The sequence below is a fragment of the Anopheles arabiensis genome, chromosome 2, assembly GCF_016920715.1.
Source record: "Anopheles arabiensis isolate DONGOLA chromosome 2, AaraD3, whole genome shotgun sequence".
Lineage (NCBI taxonomy): Eukaryota > Metazoa > Arthropoda > Insecta > Diptera > Culicidae > Anopheles > Anopheles arabiensis.
Genome location: NC_053517.1, coordinates 90,786,237 through 90,808,027, shown reverse-complemented (window position 1 = coordinate 90,808,027; position 21,791 = coordinate 90,786,237). Strand labels below are relative to the sequence as shown.

The window sequence follows — 21,791 nt, the reverse complement described above, 5'->3', positions numbered from 1 at the left end:
CCAGTGGTGCTACAATTTCGATCACAAGTGTATGTCATCGCCAAGGTACAAAACGTTCGCTCTGCAGCGTTCGAGGAACAAATAAATCATCAACACGATTAATAGCACCATGGAATGTGTATCGCGCCAGCCGTCAATTGAACAACTGTACACAACGCCGGATTGCCATCATCCTTGGGATAAATTATGATATCGCTCTAATTAAAATATTCCCCAAGGCAACAGTGACGCCTCTATCACCAGGGTACGAAACAACGCGATCTCCGCTTTTTATTGGATATTTATAGTTTTGTGATAATTTATGAAGCATTGGTAGACTTTTATTCGTAAGCAGTATAAAACGTTCGCTAGACAGCATGGAAAACTAACATTCATCTCCTTCCTTCTTCCACTAAAAGGAGGTTAATTATTTGCTATCCTAAAAACCTACCATCTATCATTAGGAGCGGACTTTCGATTCATTATATTATCGAAACTACATCGACTGTTCCAACACGCTGCTGTTGCGCGCTGTTCACAAAATACCCGAAGGGTGCGGGCAATTTATACTGGCCTTTTTTAACATTTTTTTTTGTTTACACGCTCTCCAAGAAGGATACCGAAGGAAGGTAAAGAAAAAAATAACAAACAACGAATGATATTATTTATAGCAAAGCAGCACGCAACACCGATCGTATGTATCCGTCGTCAGCAATCAGACAGAAGTCGCGTTCGCTGGAAATAAACAGCCGACTATACGAGCGACGACGGTAAGTACCAATAATCCTTGATGTGACTCAATTCCCACTCAAATCCAAATGGTTTGGGTAGTCGCATCCGCCGCCGCACGCAGCAAGTCGCTTTTTACGATACGCGCTGCTGCGTGTGCGGGTTGGTTATTCTTGGAGCGCCGTGTTGCCGACCGCCGTTGGTTGATAACGGTAAAGTGTGGCTTGCAAACGTCCTTCGTCTTAGTCCTTAGAATACAATCGATGTTTAATAGACCCATCCCCTGACATTTTTTGCTGTTGCTCTTCTTCGGCCTGGTAACGGAAAAGAACGCTCAAAATCGATAAGCAATTGGCGATTGACGTACGCAACATTCTAACAGGCGCTGTCTGACGTTAAGTCGTGCTTAAGCTCTCGGGACAACTTCATTATCACAATCACAGCTAACGCATTCGTGGTTCATAGCAGAACAAAAAAGAACCCGGTGACAATTGATAGCTAAGCTTCTGTTAAAGCAGAGGGAATGGGAAATTAAAGTACATCAGTCCTACACAAAAAATACACGTGACCATTCAATAAGATTTCCCGACAAACTTTGAGATAAAACACCCAAAAAACCTTATCAAAAACCGACTGTGAATGCAACAGGAGAATGCACCAAAAAAGCAATGCCAACGAAAACGGCCTCACTCCCAAAAAACCAATGCCAAAACAATCCAATATATTTCTTTCGACACGTGTCCTTAGGCAAAGACCAGCAGGAAACGTGCCTCATGCACACCACCAAGAGCACACCAAAGGGAACACACATTTCTAGTTCAATGCACACACACACACACACAGCGCCTTCGGTGCCGGTGACAATGCCCTAAAACCTTGTCCCTCTCAGTCCTCTTCTCCCGTATCGAAGAGAAAAAGTAATTTTATGAAATAAACTTTCACTCATACCTCCATTCCAAACGCTAGTGCGTGCCAAACTAGGAAAAAATAAAGTTCTAATAGCAATATTTTACGACCACCGAGGGACGCCCTGTATTGTACTTCTTGCCCGTCGACAGAAATAGGGGTTGGTGGAAATTATCACCATCACCAGCTGGCTGCACGCTTGTTTGCCTGCACAAACTGTCGAAATCCAAACAAAATTGCTAATCCTTAACATGATGTTAATGTTGCCCGATGCAACGATTTGTATTGCCGCCTTTCTTCCTCCACCATCACACAAATCGCTGACCCTGAAGTCGTGCGGAAGTGTTGAAACGGTTGAGGGTGGTTTTTAGTTAAGCAAGGACCAACCGTCACCAAAGCAAATATCCTGTCCAGCCCATCCCGGCCGGACCAATGCTGAATGCGACACAAACAACGTCGCCAAACCGTTCCTGGGAAATTGACTCACCACCAGGCGGTGGTGTTGAAGGTCGGAACGAATCGATTCTTTCTGTCCCTTCTGGCCAGGAGTGTGAGTGTAGTGAACCAGCAATAGCTGGAGCTCGATAGAGAGAAAGAAAATGAAAAAAAGGAAACCCTCCGCATAAAAAGCGTGTGGTTGCAACTATTTTCTCATCACATCTTTAAGTTCGGTACTACGTGCCGGGGTAGATAGTTAGTGCAATAAAACCTATGATGACATATGTCTTAGAAAAATTATCCTCAACAAGTGGGGATTTCCTCAACAATTATTCTGCGTATAGCTTCCCTAAAGAGAAAAACTTGCCATCTCATGGCATAAATGAACACAAACAATTTAAAATGTCATGATAATTTTGCAAAAAAGCAAGTTTAATCGATTTTGGCGTGAATGTAAGCCTTGAAGACGACAAAATTGAAATGATACATTAAATTAAATTCTTCTAGCCAAAATTGTTGCAACCCCAGCAGTGTTTGGCACAGTCCAATCCGGTAACAGATGGATGCAATGTTAGAAAAATGTATCTTCCCTAGAAATCTATTGCCACAAACGTAGCACACATCGGGAACAGTCAGTCAGCCACGAGTCAGCAGCAGGCGTCAGAAATCGATTCTAAATTGAAATTTGATTCACTTTGCCGGTACAGCTCGGCAGATGAAAATCACGCAACCAAGCAAGCAGCACTGCTGGAGCCAAGCTGGAGAGACAAATTTGCAGCCGTCGACATAAAACGCTGGCGTACTTACTCCATCGTGTATCGACGAGCGGGCACATATTTCAACCGCAACATAATATTCCTCCATACTGCAAACTGCTTGCTCGTGCTGTCGATGCTTCTACGGTCACTGTGAGCGGTCATCAAATGGTCGTTTAGAGTGCCGCACATGAACTCAATAACACTCTTCCGGGTAGTGTTGTTAAAATTTATTCATCGCTGATTGATCATCGGATGCTTTCCACACAATTTCTGTGTCTTTTTTTCTCGTTTTTTGTTAATTTTCATACTTGACTTTTTTATTATCAAGACTTCTAACCGAAAACAGTGTGCTTTATTGCTTAATCATGATCACGTTTATTGTTCTTTGTGCCCAGCTCCAATATAGCATCATTTGCAGCCTATCTAACGTACCGGAACGATTACAAACAACACAAAGCAGGATATTGTGGTTTCCTTCCTTTCGTTATCAATTATAAATACCCCGCTTTTAGCAGGCCCAGACATAAGTCCTAAAACTTCGCCTCGTTCAGGCTAAATTATTAATCCACTTCTAGCTGCTCAAAAACGCAACGATTATCATCATAATTTAGCCGTATCAGTTAAAACATGAGCGAAAAAAACACTAAACCTCTGCAAAGCCATGAGCAAACCCATCCTCTCGTATCGATCGAACAGTGCTTCGTGTTGTGTTGATAATACACCCACCAAAAAAAGCCTTCGCTGCTCAAAGGACGGCGCACCATGACCGTGCTTTTACGATCGGTTGTAAATTTTAATTTTACAGCCAATCTAAAAAAGTTACGTTTGCACACAAACAAAAAAAAAACACACACACCCGAACGATAGCGCACCCAACGCTCGATGGTTCGAACGAAGCTTCCCCGGCATATGCATGACCGTTCCGAGGAGTTTCTCGTTCGCTCTCTACACGGCGCATGTGGACAGAAGCGGGTACGTACGACGGTTTGCCGCTGTCCTCGGGCTAGTAGGAAAGCAACAAGCAATCGACGTACCAAAGCGGTTCCTCCGCACGGGACACGAACCACCGAGCGGGCGGTTTGGAACGCGGTGATACACTTTTTGGTCAATTTATGATATCACTCAGCCTCATCGAGAGGTTGAAATTTGCCTCACGAGGGTAAACGTGATCGTTCGTTCGTTCGTTCTCGACAGGGAAAGCTTTCGGTGTGAATCGGCACAGTCAGCTAGCGTGGTGTATCGCAATGGACAACCATCGCTGTGATTGAATGAAGCAAGTAACAAGTAAAAATCAAGCTTAGCTTTGAATACATGTTGGGGTCCTTCGCTAGGAAAACGAAGAGCTTTTGAAGCATTGAGATCAACAACACGGCAGCAAGTAAAGGAAGCATTCATTGAGTAACGTTTCAGTTAAACTTTAAATACTTTTTAAAGCTTCAAAATCAACATCCTTGACCTTTAGACCATGACATATGCATTACATCCTAGTCACGGCACCAAAAATGTATAATATAGTTGAATCATGTTTCTCTTCATTTATCTCATTTTTTCCTTAAATTTCAAAAAAATCGATAGATCACAAAAGCAAATTCCCTTTCCAACTGTTTTTGCAAGATTGTTTAGACAGGAACCTAACATAAAGCCCACCAACTCTGCACAGAGTACAAAGGAAAAAAAACTCCACCACTTCAATGGAGCGTCAGTTTCCGAGCGAGTGGGTTTTCATTTTATGGGCCCCAAAAAGTTATTCTCCTCCTTCCCAGGGGGTAAAGGGGAACACATGCTGCCAACCGGCCAATTAAAAAAGCAGAATCGTGAACAGAAAAATCATTAGCATCCCAAGGGGGTTACCCTCCCGCCCATCGCTACCACATCCAGAGCCGATCGAGTCATTTGAGTGGAAGATTTATCATCTCCCGTTCGGTTGATGGGCAAAGCAAATAATTACCGCAAAAGGAAAAGCAAAACGAGAAACACACGACACTAAAATCACTCCTCATCACTAACGATCGAGAGTCGTAAAATCAGTTCTGACATTAAAAACCATCGCGTCGAGCTCAGCCAAAAGCTAGCAAGAGTGCTGTTTAAGCACTCGGCAGAGCGTGTTGAAGAACAATAATTTTGACTATCGCAAAATTTGTGTTTTTTTTGTTTTGTTTTTGTCGCTTTTTCATTGTGATTAAACTCCCAAAACGAAGAGTTTTATGATAATGCTCTCGATATTAACGATCGGGATGCAGCTGCACAGCAAAAAACATAAATTCGATTAGAACCCTGGGTTCGCCAAACGCCACCCACACCCGAGTACTTTGACGTCTTAAAATAACCACAGTCGTAAATTAAACCCCATTTTTAAGAACCCACAGTGCTGCGTAATTGAATGAGAAATAATCGGTAGATTACCGTAGCAAACTTTGGCTCCATCGCCGCTTCGCTTACCTCTGTGATGTCGTAGATGGTGCTGACCGTTGATGCTGATCCCGCCGACGTTCGATTGGCCGCTGCCGCAGCACGGCTGCTCGTAATAGAAATTCCACGTGTTCTCGTAATCACCTGCGCCGGGCCGTAGCAGCTGCAGCAGGACGAACGCCACGGTCAGTACCAGCCGCCTCCACCAGCCATCGCTAGTTCTGCTTGTTGTGGCCATCATCGTCAGCATCTTCCTTTGTGTGGGATGGATGCACCCAAAAGCAACAGCCGTAATAAGAAACACCTTCTCCCCACGCTTTAAACCCCCCTCTACCGGCTTATTCCCTATTAAGGATCTGCCAAAACGCACCACAACACACACCGTCGCGGGGCAGGGGAGCTGCTGATTTAACGCTGAACCACGCTCACAAAACGACTCCGGGCAGCCGATTTTATTTGCTCAATTATTTTGCTCTCTTATTTGCCTTTTCAATTTATTATCATCGCTCATTTAAACGCTCACTCGCACACAAACAAACAGCATAAAAGAAAACACTGAACAAAAAACTGCAACGACCATCACCGATAGCACATGCCGACGCTGCTAATCATTATTCGCGCGGTGGAAATTTGCCTCTGGCCGCGAATGCGATACACGCACAACGCACGAACTCTACACCGCAATAATACACACAAACATACACCACTCTCCCGCCGCTGCTGGTGAGGATCGCAAAACACACAAAATGGACTCTTCTCACTCGCAAATAAATAAATGATCGTTGCACGAACGTAATGATAAGACAGTATGGGGAGGGAGGGTATGATTATTATTATTTCATTTATGCTGCTTCTGCCTTTTTAAACCGTTTTGCTGTTGGTTTCCGTTAAGGCCAAATACACAATGCACACACGCACACGAGAGACACTAGAATTGAAGAAACCCGTATTGGAAGGAGAGAATATTGATTAAAAAATGTTTGTTTTACAATTACATTTGCTAGGTATGCTCTGCAGCTAGAAACCACTCTGTCCACGAAGCAACTGTCGCAAAACGACGGAGGAAATTAGATTTATCAAATAGTGGAAAACATATTTATTTGCTATTCAGCCGTATTTGCAAGCAATCCAGTTCACACATTTCTTAATCAAATATTCAATCCGTGGCAGAGAAGTAGCCGACACCGATTGCTTCATATCTAAATAGTGGCAAGTGTTTTCGATTGCAAAATTCAAAGGAACTTCAATAAGATTGGAAAATAGGCTTTCCGAGGAAGCGAAACCGTTTCCAGCTTTTCTTGATGGGGAAAGCAAATTTTCCGGCCCTGATGAAACTACAGCTTTGATGAGAAATCCTGTGGGTACAGAACAGAGAAGGATGGGAGAACATCGTTATTGCAGTTAAAACTAGAAATAGTGAACATAGCCCGCGGGACATGGAGTGCTTGAAAAATCCGTACATATTCGTAGCTATTGGCGTTTAGTTTTGTTTCTTCGTTTTTTTTATATATATTTGCGCATAGGAAACATTTTGATCGATCGACTTAAACACATTGGCAGAGGCATCTCGCTGATGGTAACGAGTAGATGACAGGTGATGAGGGAATTATTGAGCACCAAACAATCGAACTCATTCCACAACGACCGCACCACCGCCCCGAAGCCGTCGATCGATGGGTGCACCCGAGAAAGAGCAAACACAGTGCCGGCAATGCATTATTTCGCTCCGTGTTGCTCCTTCAAACCACTCACTATCTTCACCGCCAGCTTGCGATGCAATCAAATGCAATCATTTCATAAAATATTCCACCTCTTTTTACCAACTGGATTGGCGCCCACGGCACAGGGCATATTATTTACCGTACCCACACCCTTCGCTGTACCGTGCGCTGATGGCGAAGTGCCGAAGCTTTCGTTCTACCGGCACGACAACACGCCGATGCCATTTCAGGGAAGTCAGTGTCTTTCATCCTTTCCGGTACTATTACCTTTGCCTTCCCGTACGCACGTAAGTTGATGGAAGTGGTGAAACTATTAGTTCTAAGGTTTGATAGAAATCTTTCTATAAAGATACACAGGCAAGCTGGTAGAGCAGACGCTTATTAGAATTTCCTCCACGACGCCGTAGCAATGGAGCGATGCTCTCTAATGAAATCTTCAATATCCGCATCATCAAAGCAGAGCCAGGTGCGGAGGAAAAAACGAACCGTTTGGTTAAATGGCAGCGTTCATGTCAAGCTGCAAAGAGTCGATATTACACTTTGCATTTAATCCGAAATCATCAACATGGAAACGATATTTGCACAGTGCACATGTGCACAACAGTCTTTCATTTATGCAAAATATGCTTATGTAGCTTTTAAATGCAAGTAAGCACAGAGATAGAATTCTATTCGCACATGTGACAATTACTTTAATTTTAGTGTCGCCCTGTCGCCAGGAAATGGAATAAAATATTGTATGATTATCTCTTTACAGTTTTGAACAAAACCCCACAAGCTGAAAATTAAGTAGAAAACTAATTTTAGTTTAAAGCAGCAGAATGATTCTCTTTTTCAATTTAAGTTTATAAGAGAGGGTTACGAATGATTTATAGTTCTTATATTTTTGTTTGTTACAAGTTCAAAAGAGAAAATTTTAAATCCATTGAATGCATTTTTGAAACTATTCACCTTGATTTTGAGGTTGTGCATGCCAGAGCAAAACCCCTGTACTAGGTACATTAGTTGCAATTTCTGCACGGCAAACATTAAATTTCGCAACGCTAGAGATGCGATAATTAATCAAGCGTCTGCGTTGGTTGCGATGCGAACGCGCTGGTGTCGAGTGGTGAGCTTAATTAAGATAGACACAAGTTCCTAGACAGCTCTATCCCGATTGAGTTGTACAAGAGCCATTGCCCGAACGATAAGAGCGGTGGGTGTACACACTAAAGCACTAGAAAGTAATTATGAATTAATTTAAATTATCTTTCCCCAGGAAGTTTTACATTTTAATCATCGTTAGTTTTTCGTTTGAACTCGCTGCAATCCAATACAATAAGGAATTTCTTTGGCATTGATAAAAATAATCTGCATCCAACCGTAAATGTACATATACTTCAAGAATTTTTGGATAATTGATCACATGCAACCTACTACGCACAGTAATTTGCATATGCACGAAACATTTCACCCAGCTGCAAACGGAAGGCAAGATCTTTAATAATCGTTCATTAGAAGGTCGCGATTTCGCCACACTCACTCACATGCTGCACTGATTCAAGCGCAGCACGACGCAACTTACCTCCGCCTGCCAAAGCACATTTAAAAGGATCAAATTAAAGCCAAATCGGTGCGATTTGCGTGGCACCAACCATTGAAGGCAGTACAGTTCACGTGCATTGCCCCGCCTGCGTATCGATTGTATTTTGCCTGCCAGCTACAGACAGTAAGGTGGGAGACATTTTACTTTCTGCCGTCCAAACTCCAAAGTCACACAGAACCTCTTACGTGTGCTAAAGCACCTTCCAGCAGCATCCACCATCGGGTGGGAGGGTTGTTTTCGGTTGTCTTGCAAGCTTGCAGCAAACATCATGAACCTAACACACGAATTGAAGTGATTCGCCGCCTGGAGGGGCATGAGGGCAAAACAACATTCCTTAAACGATCCGCTGCTGAATCGGTGCTGATTCGACTCGTCTGTGCGCTTGAGTTCAAAAGTCTGCTCACTATCTGACGACGATGGCAAAAGCTCGCGGGCAGCCAGCATTGCGAATTACATCGACGACGACGACGAGGACGACGCCGAAGAAAACCGGTTCCCCCTATTGCTGCAACTTGGAGATCTAGAAATGCACTCCACCAAGCGGGCGTAATCGTTCGAATGGAAACGGAAAGTTTGCGACGCACGGAGTGTCTTGCACTCAGGGGGTCGAATGTCTCCTTCGACAAGCGGGTAGCTAACGACATCGCCAGCTCTCCCGCCTTCGATGGTTTGGTCAGAACTCGGGGGAAGACTTTGTATCGATTTAATTACGAAATAGTCAACCAGCAACCGGGAAGCTTTCCATGTTACAAAGTTCCCGGCCAATTTCAGGCACTACTGCAGACTCCCTGGGGAGAAGAGAATGCTCAATATCTCTACAACAAGCAGACGGTGTCTACTCACAGTGATTCCCGCTTAATTCCAGTCTACCGAATCGGGACTGATACTTGCAAAATGTTCTTTTAAAATGTACAAAACGCTTGCACATTTCTGTGCCGCTTCATCGTGCAACCAAAACCCTTTAGGCCCACAGTGGGCTCACAAGAAAACGGGTTTTCCACCGCCACTGTGGGCCATGGCGTGCGACCGCCGGCTATACAGTGTGGAGGTCGAAGTAGGGAAGAAACAGACATCTCCTTCCAAAACTGAGCGAGAAAGAGGGCACCAAACTTCGACCAAGAAAGATTGCGGTGCGGCGTGCGAAGGAATTTCCAACCGAGTATCGATCGATATTCAAACATTCGAAGCAGCCGCACAGCACGGCAGACGCAGCTATTAGCTACGCGCACTCTTGTTCCGTTCCAAATTAGGACCGACTGAAAGGAATGTTTACCACCATTGCAGCACTGCTGCTGCTTGCCCCATTCTCGCGCATTGCCTCAGGATTGCCCAGCAACCACCCCCGCCGGGCGGCTTCGGAGTTCCATTCTTGGTGTGGTGGTGATCGAAAAAGCAGTACGTTGTCGTGTGGCCGCATTCGTTGCGGTTGCCAGAGCTGTTCGGCGTAACAGTGACAGAGTCCACACCGCCGGGTAACACGAACCCTTCTTTTTGTGGGTAGTCTAATGAAGCGAATGTGCTTTTCGAGCGTGTTTGGTTGAAGTGATTAAAATCGCGAATGTCTGAAAAGCAGACCAATCGATCGTTGGATAAATTGATGCGAGCATTTGCGATGTAGGCTTTAGTGTTTGTGCTGAAGTGGTTGAACTGGTTGTCTCACATCAAAATGCGTCCGATAAATAACAAAGAGCAGTACATCTCGAATAAACAAACAAGATTACAAAAAGCATTGGAGCTGTAGATTCTTGAAGCAGACAAAATATAGCATTAGTTTAAAGCGCAACTAAAACTCCATTTTGAATGAACTATCTCACCACGTACAGCAAACTGGTTATGGTGGTAAATACAAAGAATATCTTAATTGAGCTAACTAACAGAACATCTGCCCTGAATGATGTGCTAAGCGAACGTCCCCAGCGTCAACAACAAGTGAAGAGCTCCATGAACGCTACATTCCTTTACGCCCATAGTGTGTGCAGTGTAGAGAACCCAACATTTGCCCAAAATCTCCTCGAGAGATCTTTGTTCCTCCACTTTAAATCAACAACTTGAACGTTGGTTTTTAATTAAAGTTTGTTCCCTCTTGCACCCTTCAAACACTCTCGCCCTGCCCGCCGACAACACAAAACTTTGATGTCAACGCACAACAACAAACAGCAAACTGAGACGCGACTTTGTTTTCCACTTTTGGGTCGTCCATATTGCGCGCGCTCTAGCGCCCAAAAGGGGGATTTAAAGGGGGGAGGAAGATGTGCGCCATCTGGAAAGTGGTACAATAACCCCGTCCTCGCAGCAATCTACTGGCGCAGAAAACGAGCTCGAAGAAAGGTTCCATAATCGGCATCTTTGTCAAGCGGAGGATCCCCACTTAGTGTTCTCACTGCTGTCCTTCAAATTAATCCTCCAAGAAGAAGAGAAAAGTATCCTACGGAGAAAGAGGTACGTTTTTTGGGGGCTGGGAGGGTTCATACCCGCAAAAAAATAAAATCATCCAACCTCTTCTGGTCGAGGTTAAGCAAGTTTACGTCCTTCTACTGCTTCGCTAGGTAGAAACAGCTCTGCTACGGCTCAAAACAGCGCCCACAAGGATGCCTTTTTGGGATACATCGAAACCAAAACCAAAAAAAAGGATACCAATTTAAAAGACAGAACCCATCCGTTTTATCAGCATGCTCGAAAGCTCAACACGGTTCTTCTTCCGCAAGGATCTATTTGTCCCTCGCTCATTCTTGGCCCATGTTTTAATCTTTCCATCCGGCAAATCCCTCCCAAGAACCCGGAAGGACTAGACTACAGCGGGAGGGACGAATTCAAACAAACCATTCAAAAATCTCCAGCCATCAAATTCCACCCACCGAAAGGAGGGTATACGCGATAATTTGAGGAAGCGTGTTATGCCAGGGAAAAGAGACAGTAACATTGAAGAGATGGACCATGGAGTCGAAAGTACCTCAAAAGGACTCAATTAGCACTCAGTTTGTCCAGCCTCGGGTCCCGTCGTATTCCTCGACCCTTCATCTTCATAGTGAGCTCCGGTGGGCGGTGGTCGCCATCAGCTCGGGAAGGCACAGTTTCATTGGAAAAACCTTCCGGTAAAACAGCGGACTACAAGCGGTCCGCTATTGATACACACTGCGGAAGGACGCAGGCATAACGACAACGACCACAAGGTACACTTGAAAAGGCGCAAAACACAACCTCTCTTTCACTTCGTCCGGTTCATTTAGTTCAATCCTTCGACGTCACACAGACGAGCTCCCTTTGCTTCGTCCGGCTTTCTTTGACCAACGGTTACCACCACAAGCGGCGAGGAGCAGAAAAGGACATGATGCCGGCAGTAAGGAACCAGCAAGCAACAAAGCAACACAGCGAAACAGCCTGGAAACGATCCCGGACCATTTCCCTTTGACATTGGACGGGCCAGTGTACTTTCATGCTGAGCTGCAGAGAGTTCATCGGGAAGGATTTTCAACTCCACAAAACCGAAACGCACAGACCAGAGGAGTAAAAGGCAAGGCGAGGATGCTGATGCTGCTGCTGTAGCGCAAAAACCAGGCCATCATCGCGGAACTGAAGATGAAGGCCAAAGGACATTTCTCTTTGTTTTTTCTTCTCTTTGGCTAAAACTTCCTCCTCTCCTCCACACAGTGTGTATTTCTGTGTGCCTGTGATCGTTAATTATCGCTCGTTTGTCCGCTCGCTTCCCGGACTGTCATCGGGGTTTTGATTTTTCGTTCACTCTGTATCGCCCGCTTGTACCATTTCGCTAGTCGCCATACCAGACATGAACGAAGCAAAAAAAAAACTTTGCGCCAGAGAGAGATTTTTAATGAATAAAAATTTGCAATTCCCAGCGTTTGCAGCCTTGCATCGTTTCTGCATAAGCTGATTAATGCTAGAATTCTACAAAAAACGGGCTTTACTGGTTGAAGAAGAAACAAACAACTACATCAGCAGCAGCAGCTCGTGCAGATCTCCCAACTGGCGGCAAAGGCATTGCAAATGCTTTGTCAACACGCTTTTGCAAAATGATAATCTTGAGATTGATCTTGCAGCAACCGACTCGCCCGTACGGTGATCAAAACAAACTGCAGCACACGCGGTCAGCATTAAAGCAAACGCGGCATCACCAAACAAACAGCTGTTTAAGGGACATAAGAGGCATCGATTGTCTACGTCCTTACAAAAGTGGTACTACTTCAGCGTAAGGGATAGTTGCCGCACGGCTGTGAAGTTTTGCAGGCAGGCAGAGCTGGCACGGGATACACATAACATAATTATGAATTATTACGCCTGTCCGGTTGTTGTCCGACTGTATCTGCAAGGACAAAAAGGCGGCTTTCTGTTTTATGCTCCTTTTGAAAGCCACCAGAAGTCGTCATTTCTCCGGCGGCGTTCTCGCTTTGTCGCTAAAGATGACAAGAAGCAAGGGGTAGCATATGAATATGAACACAAGCCAATCAAAATTACATATTATGACAGAGGCTCTACAAACGAGAAGTGAAGTGTAGTTTTGTAAATCGTCTAAATATGTTGATGACCTGTAAACTACTCATTTGTGAAGTATCCTTTGTCGAACTTGGACTTGTCAAAATTGATATTCACTTTTCATAATGCACCTGGCACACTTGGTCGAGTTTCAAAAGTAAAATGTAGCATGTTACACTAAAGTCAAGACAAAGAGCTAAGTTTTAATATTATAAATCCTCGAGAATGTTTGCTATCTTAGTTACAGTGAAAACTGTGTTTTGTATGATCAACATTCAAAGCAAAACAAGGTTCATTCGTTTACCTCAAGACGTTGACAAGTGTTCGCCCAACCTATGGTACTTGTGGCTGAAGGCTGAACAGACGGTTTGTCGCAATTATTGGAGCAAGGGTGCCGTTGTCTTGAAGTTAATAAAGAAAAACTACTGACAAGAAATAACATAACATAATGGGAATATATTTTGAAGATCCTTCGCTCAATTAAGTTGTTCAGCAAATCGCATAAAAGTGATGCAGAACCTAACACATTCAAACCATACCGACAACGGCACAAAAGAAACCCTCATGTCTCTCTCGTTCTCATCACATTTTAAGCTCATTTATCTAATAGGCTATTTAACCGCACACAAAAAAAACGTCCGTCCAGCTGTCCTTGTTATCTGCGACATTAACACATCCACAATTCTACCTGGGCACGGGTCCGCAGATGATCCCAGCATTCGACACCTTGAGAAAGGCGTCGTGCACGGTTCATTCTCGTTTCTTCTTGCTCCCAGCAGGCTGGCGTTTTACCTGCTGGCCCCGGGAACCTTGTGACTTTGGGAATTAAGTTATTTCACCTTTTTCCCGTCCCTGCCCCGTTTGTCCCATGCCCCACCCCCTTAATTCGCATGTTAATCTGACGCATTAATTCCCCCATCGCACCGACGTTCCGTGCCTCGTGTTTTGTTTTATGCGGCTTCGCATCGGGACCATTTCATACAGAGCCTAGGGGCCCCCACGCTATCTCTACAACGTTCAGCACTCCCTCTACAGAAACCGGTTCACGGTGTGGTTCCACCACTCTTTGCTGTTCGCGGCACTGCGGTTAGGTTTTGCTTCGCGATCGTCCAGCGATCACTTTCGAAGCTTCGAAGCGCAGCGGCAGCGGCAGTTTCTTGGATATTCTTACTTCCAATTCCAATTGCTTCATCTGCGTTCACCATGTCGCCGATATCGCCGATCGGGCCAGCAAACAACCAAACCAGAACTACATTTGGTCTAACGAATGAGCGTTGATATGCGTGTGTTTGTGTAAATGGTTTAAAATAATAACATAAAAAAGCACACAAGGAAAAAGGTTATTGTCTCCCTCTCTACACGTGGCCAAATGTGGTGGCGCTGTTGAGTCACGGAACCTCTAGCTCTCGACCGAAAGCAGATACACACACACACAGTTTTAAGTAGACGAAAGAACAAAAGCCGGGGTTTGGCGGGTAGGCCGAGTGCGCAAAGGTGGCAGGGCTGAGGGACAGGTTTTCCCACTCCAAACCAAACTCGTGCCATGGGGGTAGAAGGAAGCAGCGAAGATACATTCATATTGGCAACAGAAGACTGGCCGCGTCTACCCCGAGCAGCAAAAGAGATGATGTTCGATGTTCGAAATATTTAACCATCTGCGAGACGGCACAACCCCCAGCCGTAAAATGGCGCTTGATGATTTATTTCGGTGCCAAAGACACACACTGTTCAAAACTATATTTTTGGACGTTGGAATGGGTGGCGGGTGTGTTTTTTCAACATATTTTAATATGTTTTTTTTTAATACCTCTGCGCTTCCCTTAATTTTTAAATTATTATTCCTATTTTTGTGGTATTCGTCACAGCACAATAACCACTAATTCCTTACCCTGTATAGAACATCATAATTATTTATAATTAACAGATGAAACGAAGCAAATCATAGAGCTGTCAGTACTGGGCGATGGATATATTTGCTTTTTTTTATGATGTTCCTATAATGGTTTGAACTGTTTGAAGGTAAGATAAAAAACAGTTCAAAATTATTCATCTTGATGCAATTGTCTGCAAAAAGAACAAACGTTCATAAATCAGCCCACCACACGCTGGTTTCCTTTCTGGCCAACGCGAAGAGTAACCAACTCCTGCCCTCAAGTGTATGTGTGGATGTGTGAGTGTAAATAACCCCTCTTGCTTTTTCACCCCTTCACAGATGATGCATGTGTGCGTGGTGGCAAGGTGCATTCATGAATTCTTCTCCATACACACACACATACACAACATGCACGCATACATTGAGCATAGGAGAGAAGCGTTTTGTTACTTTTTTTTCTGTTTGCCGCTAAGCTACGAACGTACGCAAGGGAACACTCAAACATACAGGGGTTGAAGCGAAGGCAAGGTTCATAATTATGAGCTGGATGCATCGCTAAAAAGCAAAGATGATTTCGTTTTCTCCCTATTGTTTATCGCTTTTCTTCTGATGATTGTGGAAATATCGTTTTAGTTCAATGTTTAGTGCCTAGACTTGTAGAGCGAGTTCAAGGAACAAAAATTAAATAAATAAACAGCAAATTGAAGCATAATTTCCATTGAACTAAGCCACCGGCAGGCCAGCCCAAAGCAATACTGCCAAACCCTGTAAACAAAACGCACACGACGATAAATTGCCGGTACGCCATCTCGCTTTAGCCGCCGCCACGATCCAGCAGCCGCAGCAGCATGAGGCATCATTAATGTTGGCACAAAGCACAAAGAGAGAGGCACAAGAGCGAAAAAAAAAAGTTATGTTACGAGGAAACGAGTTTGTGTTTATCTTTCTTTCACATCTCGCATGGAGCTGAAATACACACACACACTCACATACGTTATTTTATTCACACGCTCGTTTGTGTGCGTGTGTGAGTTTTGGTTGAAGCTGTGATCTGTTCAACCAAAGATGATCGACGATTTCTGCTGCGAAAACTATTTCAACACAAAGACGGGCCACAAAGACAACACAGCATCATCGTGAGCAGTTTTCTAAGGATTGTTATTGGCCATGAGTAAACATTATGGTTCAAAAAATACAGCAGGCCTTGTGGTTAATGATTGCACAAACCATTCGAGGCACAGTAGAGTGCGCATCGAACAAAAATGCATTTTTATCAAACATTTAAATGCATCGTAGGGGCACACGTTTCTCTAAAACCCTTTTTTCGGGTCACCACACACTCCTATCTGGTGTTTGAGGCTGTGTGCCTTATCACGCTTTTCCGGAAGTTGAGGTTTTGTGTGCTCAAGAAAAAAACGGGCCATTCAACCTCTCACAATTCCGGATGTTGGGCACAACACGTCGGCAAGAGCGCTTCGTATTTTGAGCATTTGAATACCATTTTGAATTCGCCAACTGGTTCTATTTCTTCTAGATGAGATGAAGCATATACACAAATAAGCGTCCACAGCAGGTTTAGGGAGGAAATGTACGGATTGTTTTGTTTCAAGTCGTCCACGATGGTTTGTCCCGGGGCAGGGTACAACAACTGACGTATACTGACCGATGAGAATGAATATGAAGACGGCTGTACCACTGCTACCTCAGAAGAGGTTGAACGTTTCGGAACAGATTTTGTTGGATTTCAGGAAGTACAATTTATCATTGTAACAGTCCTTTACTGTTCGCTCTGCGCTAAACTATCGCTGGCAATGTACAGGAGCAAAATATGTTGGTTGTTTCTGAATAATGCTTCTATTGTACACTAAACATACACACTTACGCACACGCTTGCAATTGGCTTTCTGTGGTTCATACACCGACACATTGACACACACGTCTTCACTAACGTGAAGCACAACAATAACAACACAACAAATCTTGCCCATCGCCACACGTCAAAACCATCTCTTTCTTCAGGGTACTTTTATACGTAGCAGCAGTATCGCAGATATCTTTGACCATTATTCACCTTTCGCACTTGGATGTAAAACCACATTTTCTCAACCTAACAGCTAGATGCCTTGAACACTTTGCGCACGGCCAGCATACGCCACAGCACGGAATGGAAGAACGAAACCTCCGGGGCCACACGGCCAACACAACAATCAAACCCACCGTCGTCCGGGACGCGTTTACGGTAAACCACTGGCTCACGAAACGTCGAACCTTTGCCTTTGGCTCATGCCAGCCGGGAAAAACTTCGGGAAAAACACGGAGGAAAATTAGACATACATACACAGACACACACACATACACCCACCTAACCGCGCTTCGGCCAGTACAAAAACGAAAACACCCGTCGTGGACGGTCGACGTCGTTTGGCGTGTATACACAGAGCAGGCAGCGCAACACAAAACGCGAAAACCCGAGGACGCACGCAGTTGCCAAAACACAACCGTACGCTGCCGGGTCGGAACAACGAATGAACGAAAATGAACGCGCGGATGAACGTGAGCCGAACCGGGTGAATGCTTCCAGTGAATGGCGCGTCTCATCTCACGGCTCACGGCTTTCTCGTCGCTCACGCGTTTGTTTGGTGAGTCCGAGTTATTTTTTTTATTGGTATGAAGTTGTAATGGCCTTGTTGTTCATGTGATTCGAATCAACATTTTGGGATGGATAAAGACGTCTGTTTAGGTTGAGATTTTCTAGAGTTCAAATTAAATGTTTACCACCAATAAAGCATACGCGGGAGAACATTGTTTACGGTTGCAATATTTGTTTTTATAAACTTCATTTCTAGAAATAAACAGAAAGCCTATAATACGAAATAATGAGCTACATCACAACATAATATAAGCTCTCAAAAAAAAAAATGCAACACTTCAACTAGATAGCAATAGTAAACAGAACGTGTGTTCATCGCAAATGGGAAATTCATTCGCTTCCCCAGGAAAAGGTCTTTGCGAAGAATGAACAGCCCACAGCTACGAAGGAGAAATTCCAACTGCTCGAATGCTAAGCTCGACTACAACGGAGAAAATGGTTGGGAAAACTCGTTGTAACGCCTAAAGGTTTGAATTCAACGGACAAGTCGCTAATGAAAATAAACACACCGAGCTTGTAATTTCAAAAATAAAAATAAACACGGAAGACACTTTTTTAAGTTTCATTCTGTTCTACGTTTCAAACGTTTGTATTTCATTCCACTTTCTTATATATGCAAAATTTAATCAAGGAGATATAAAACGAAATAATTGCTGATGCAGCAAATATACTCCTCCATAAAAACAGTCGCTATCCTTACCTTACATTAGATGTAGTTTAATACAATTTAACTTTATGCCAGTGGGTATCTTGATATAAGCGGTAACATTCAAGAAGACGTACAGGTAAATGAATACACCGTACATATATGAATAAACGTACCTGAAAGTTATCACAATGAAGCATCAGTGTTAGCACTTACCTGAAAATGGAAAAAAGAAGAAAAAAATAATAATATTTTTAACCATTGATCACTACATCATCACATGCATGTTGAATGTATGTTGTCGAAATTTTAAAAAATAATTATAGAAACGATATTTTAAAAAATCTCATTAAAATCGAAAGGAAACCCCTTACCACACACAACAAAGAAAGTATCAAATCTCTCAATTGGAGCTATCATCACTCACGTTCTAAAAGACGCTGCACTCTCGTTGACACCACACTCCACGAGAATCATGGATTTGTCTGTTCCTCTTGTGGCATTTCGGAGTTGCACCGATGGGTTCTGTTTGATTTTCCCACCCAACACCGAAGACCTGGTGTCTTCTCATGAAACAGAAAGCATCCGTTAGCCACACACACACACACACACACCCAATGCACCCCGACCATCCTCTAACACGTTCGTGCCCAAACCGTGGCATCATGCATTGCTCGTTTGATGAAGCAAAACTTGCAACCAAAAAGCCATGGGATATCCACAATTGAATATGAATCAATTCACGCCAAGACAAAACCTTCTACCACCTGACGTGCTTGAACGGAAACTCCGTGTAGCTGTGTGTGGTCCCAAAGCAAGTGGTTTATTTTTTCACCTTTTACTCCTGGCTCATACTCCTTGCTGCACAAACATGCGCTGGTAGCAGCATCAGGGAAAATGGCGAGCGAAAATTTCCATCCCGTAAACTGGATCTTCTCACACTTGCTCTGCACCGCCCTAGCACCTATCCCTTGGTGCACAGCTGTGATTTGATTCACCATTCGATGAAGTTGTGATCGTAAAATGGCATCAATATCAATATAGCCAATTCCAGCTGTCGCACACAGTCGTGCGCATTCTGCCTTTCTGAACCGAGATGGCAAGCAAGAAAAAGGATTCAGCGCCGAGTGATGGATTTCAGAAAACCACAGAGCAACGATAGCTACACTTCCTTCTCTGGTGGGTACGTGATACGAACCACTGGGCAATCATTTCAACTTTGTCAACCGCAAAAACCATTTGCCGATCGGTGGTACATGATTGATTTGATGAGTTGAAGAACGACTTTACCATACCATTCTCTAAATATTTGCCTACATCTTTCAGATAGGTAATTTTGATCCATTGAATACGATGGATTTCAAAGACAACAGTAGTTTCTACATATTATGCATGATTCCTACACATGCCTATTCATTTGCCTGTTTGTTCCTTCCTATGGAACGAAAAACCAGAGAAGAACTGGAAAGATACAATGAACAGTACACGAGTACAAGTAAACAAACAAATAAATTCTATCATGGTAACGGATCCAAAGTAGGCACCTTTTCTCTTCGGTTAGTTTTAAACAGCATCTTGGTTCTAACTGTTTTTGCCTGCAAGTCGAACCTAGATCATGAACGAGACGACAAATTAAAATTTCAAACCACTCAGAACAAATTAAAGGTTCATTTGCATGGGATAGCGATTCCCCAATGAAAGCGTGCAAAAAAAACCCTTTTCTATGTACACTTTCTCTCTCTACCACCTGCACTTAACTGGGAAGTAGATCCTAGCCCAGATCTATGCAGAAAGTGCCTACAGTATATACAAACAAGCATAGACACACGAACCTTGTCTCAATTCAGGTTCTAACGAAAACACTAAAAACGGTTCCAATCGAACTTTTTTTTTCAAACAGCCCAACCGGTTTCAGTTTCAAGTGCTCTTTCCATCGACTAAGATACGCCTCCTCCCTTTCCCCTTGCACCTAAGATCTTGAGAGTAAAATTCTAGCCCAATGCGCTAAAGCTTTCACACTCCAATCTACAGCAGAGTTGCTACAAAAAAAAAACGAAATCCTTGGAAGTTGTTTGCAACTGCTTGCACAGGCAATAAAAAACAAACGAAATGAAACCGTCTAGCGAAACTAATTAAAATAGTTTTTTTACGCTGGTTTGCCACGGACGTTTTGGTAAATAGAAGTAATTTTTCGGTACTTGAGTCTTGCTGCCAACTTGCTCAGAAACAGCGAGCGCGGCAAAAGGGTTGCGGTGAAGAAATTTAAGCGAAAACAGCTAAAACCGCACCAAACGAAACACGGGTGGAAAGCAAACGAGATCATCCGAAGGAAGGAAAGCAGAAGTTTAAGTATTATTTTTTGTAATTACACTGGATACGGTACACACTGAGCGATACAAACTACAACCACTTTTCAATCGATCGGTTGGTAGTAAAATCAGCGAAGAGTTAGCGAGCAACACAACACTTGGAAATAAAATAAGAAGTAACAGATGTTTTGATGCAAATTAAATGTCCATTTAATGCTTTTCTTACTATAACTACACGAATTAAACTATTACGTAAAATAGTCTGATTCTATTATTTAAGTTAGACATTGTACAATTGTGTACAAAGACACAAAATCAGAAAATCCGTGTTTTTATCTTCATGAACTTATAAAATATTATGCAATACACTTATTATGTATTTGCAAACATCATTTTACACTAGTTTTATTTTCTATTTGATGCCTTAATCTATTATTTTCTATGAAGTACTGTCAATTGTCCAAATTAATACAAAAACTGGCTAGAATTGAGAGAATCAGTATTAAATAAAGCCATTATTGAGTCCACAGCTTTGTTTTTACAATATCAAAAGCAAATTTGGTAATCATGATTCAACCATCGACCCTATGAATGATGTCGTTATTAACAATTAATAGCGCATTTACGGCAGAAGACGTCTTTAAAGACACAATTATTTAACAATATACATTTTGGAAGTGATTTAACAATAAACCCCCATGCAACAGACTCTCAATTAAATTGATTATTCAGATCGTTAAATCGCATTGTGTGCTTATTAATACCATCAAATTAAGCCGCTTAAATGTAAAAAGCGCCTATTATTACACTGTTTTGTGGTTTGTTTCTCATTTGAAATTAAGGTGATATTAACATAATAACATCATACCTGAACCAGTTAGCAACATAATTAAATCCATACCTTTTGAATATCGGGGAAAAAATAGCACATTAAAATGCAAAACACCCATTCGCTCGTTTAAATATTGTTTGTTCATCAAAAATTAGTTTATCAGATTTGCATCCTAGGGTCACAGGGACAAGCCCGAACAACAAACAAACCCCCTCGCCTAACAGCAAATTTCCATTATCAGTTGACCCTGAAAGAGCGAGAAACAGGGCGAGGGAGAGAGAGAGAGTTTGCAAAGATCACTTCCAGGAAGACGCCGGAAAATACCTTTTTCGTCCTATCCACGGCTCTTATCTAAGCCCCCACCGTAAGCTTTGAATACCTTTACGCATCTTTCTTGCCCATTTTCCTTACGCAATAACCTTCCGCCGGTATCTACCAACACTACCGGGAACACTAACGCTTATCCAA

General features: G+C 43.2%; 1 protein-coding gene across 6 annotated transcripts in view; it reads right to left on the bottom strand.

Annotated features, from left to right (window-relative positions):
* LOC120908426 (semaphorin-2A-like) overlaps positions 1-21,791 on the bottom strand; it is a 292,853-nt gene that overhangs the window by 222,011 nt on the left and 49,051 nt on the right. The window contains exons 1-3 of one of the 6 annotated variants that reach the window (XM_040319400.1): positions 17,249-17,399; positions 17,104-17,186; positions 5,250-6,147 (exon numbers count right to left, since the gene is read on the bottom strand). The exons of 1 other annotated variant lie outside the window; for it this stretch is intronic. In XM_040319400.1, coding sequence (XP_040175334.1) covers positions 5,250-5,469 — 220 coding nt within the window. In that variant the 5' untranslated portion in view covers positions 5,470-6,147; positions 17,104-17,186; positions 17,249-17,399. 4 more of the 6 variants (XM_040319398.1, XM_040319397.1, XM_040319396.1 and 1 more) reach the window with 4 other exon arrangements.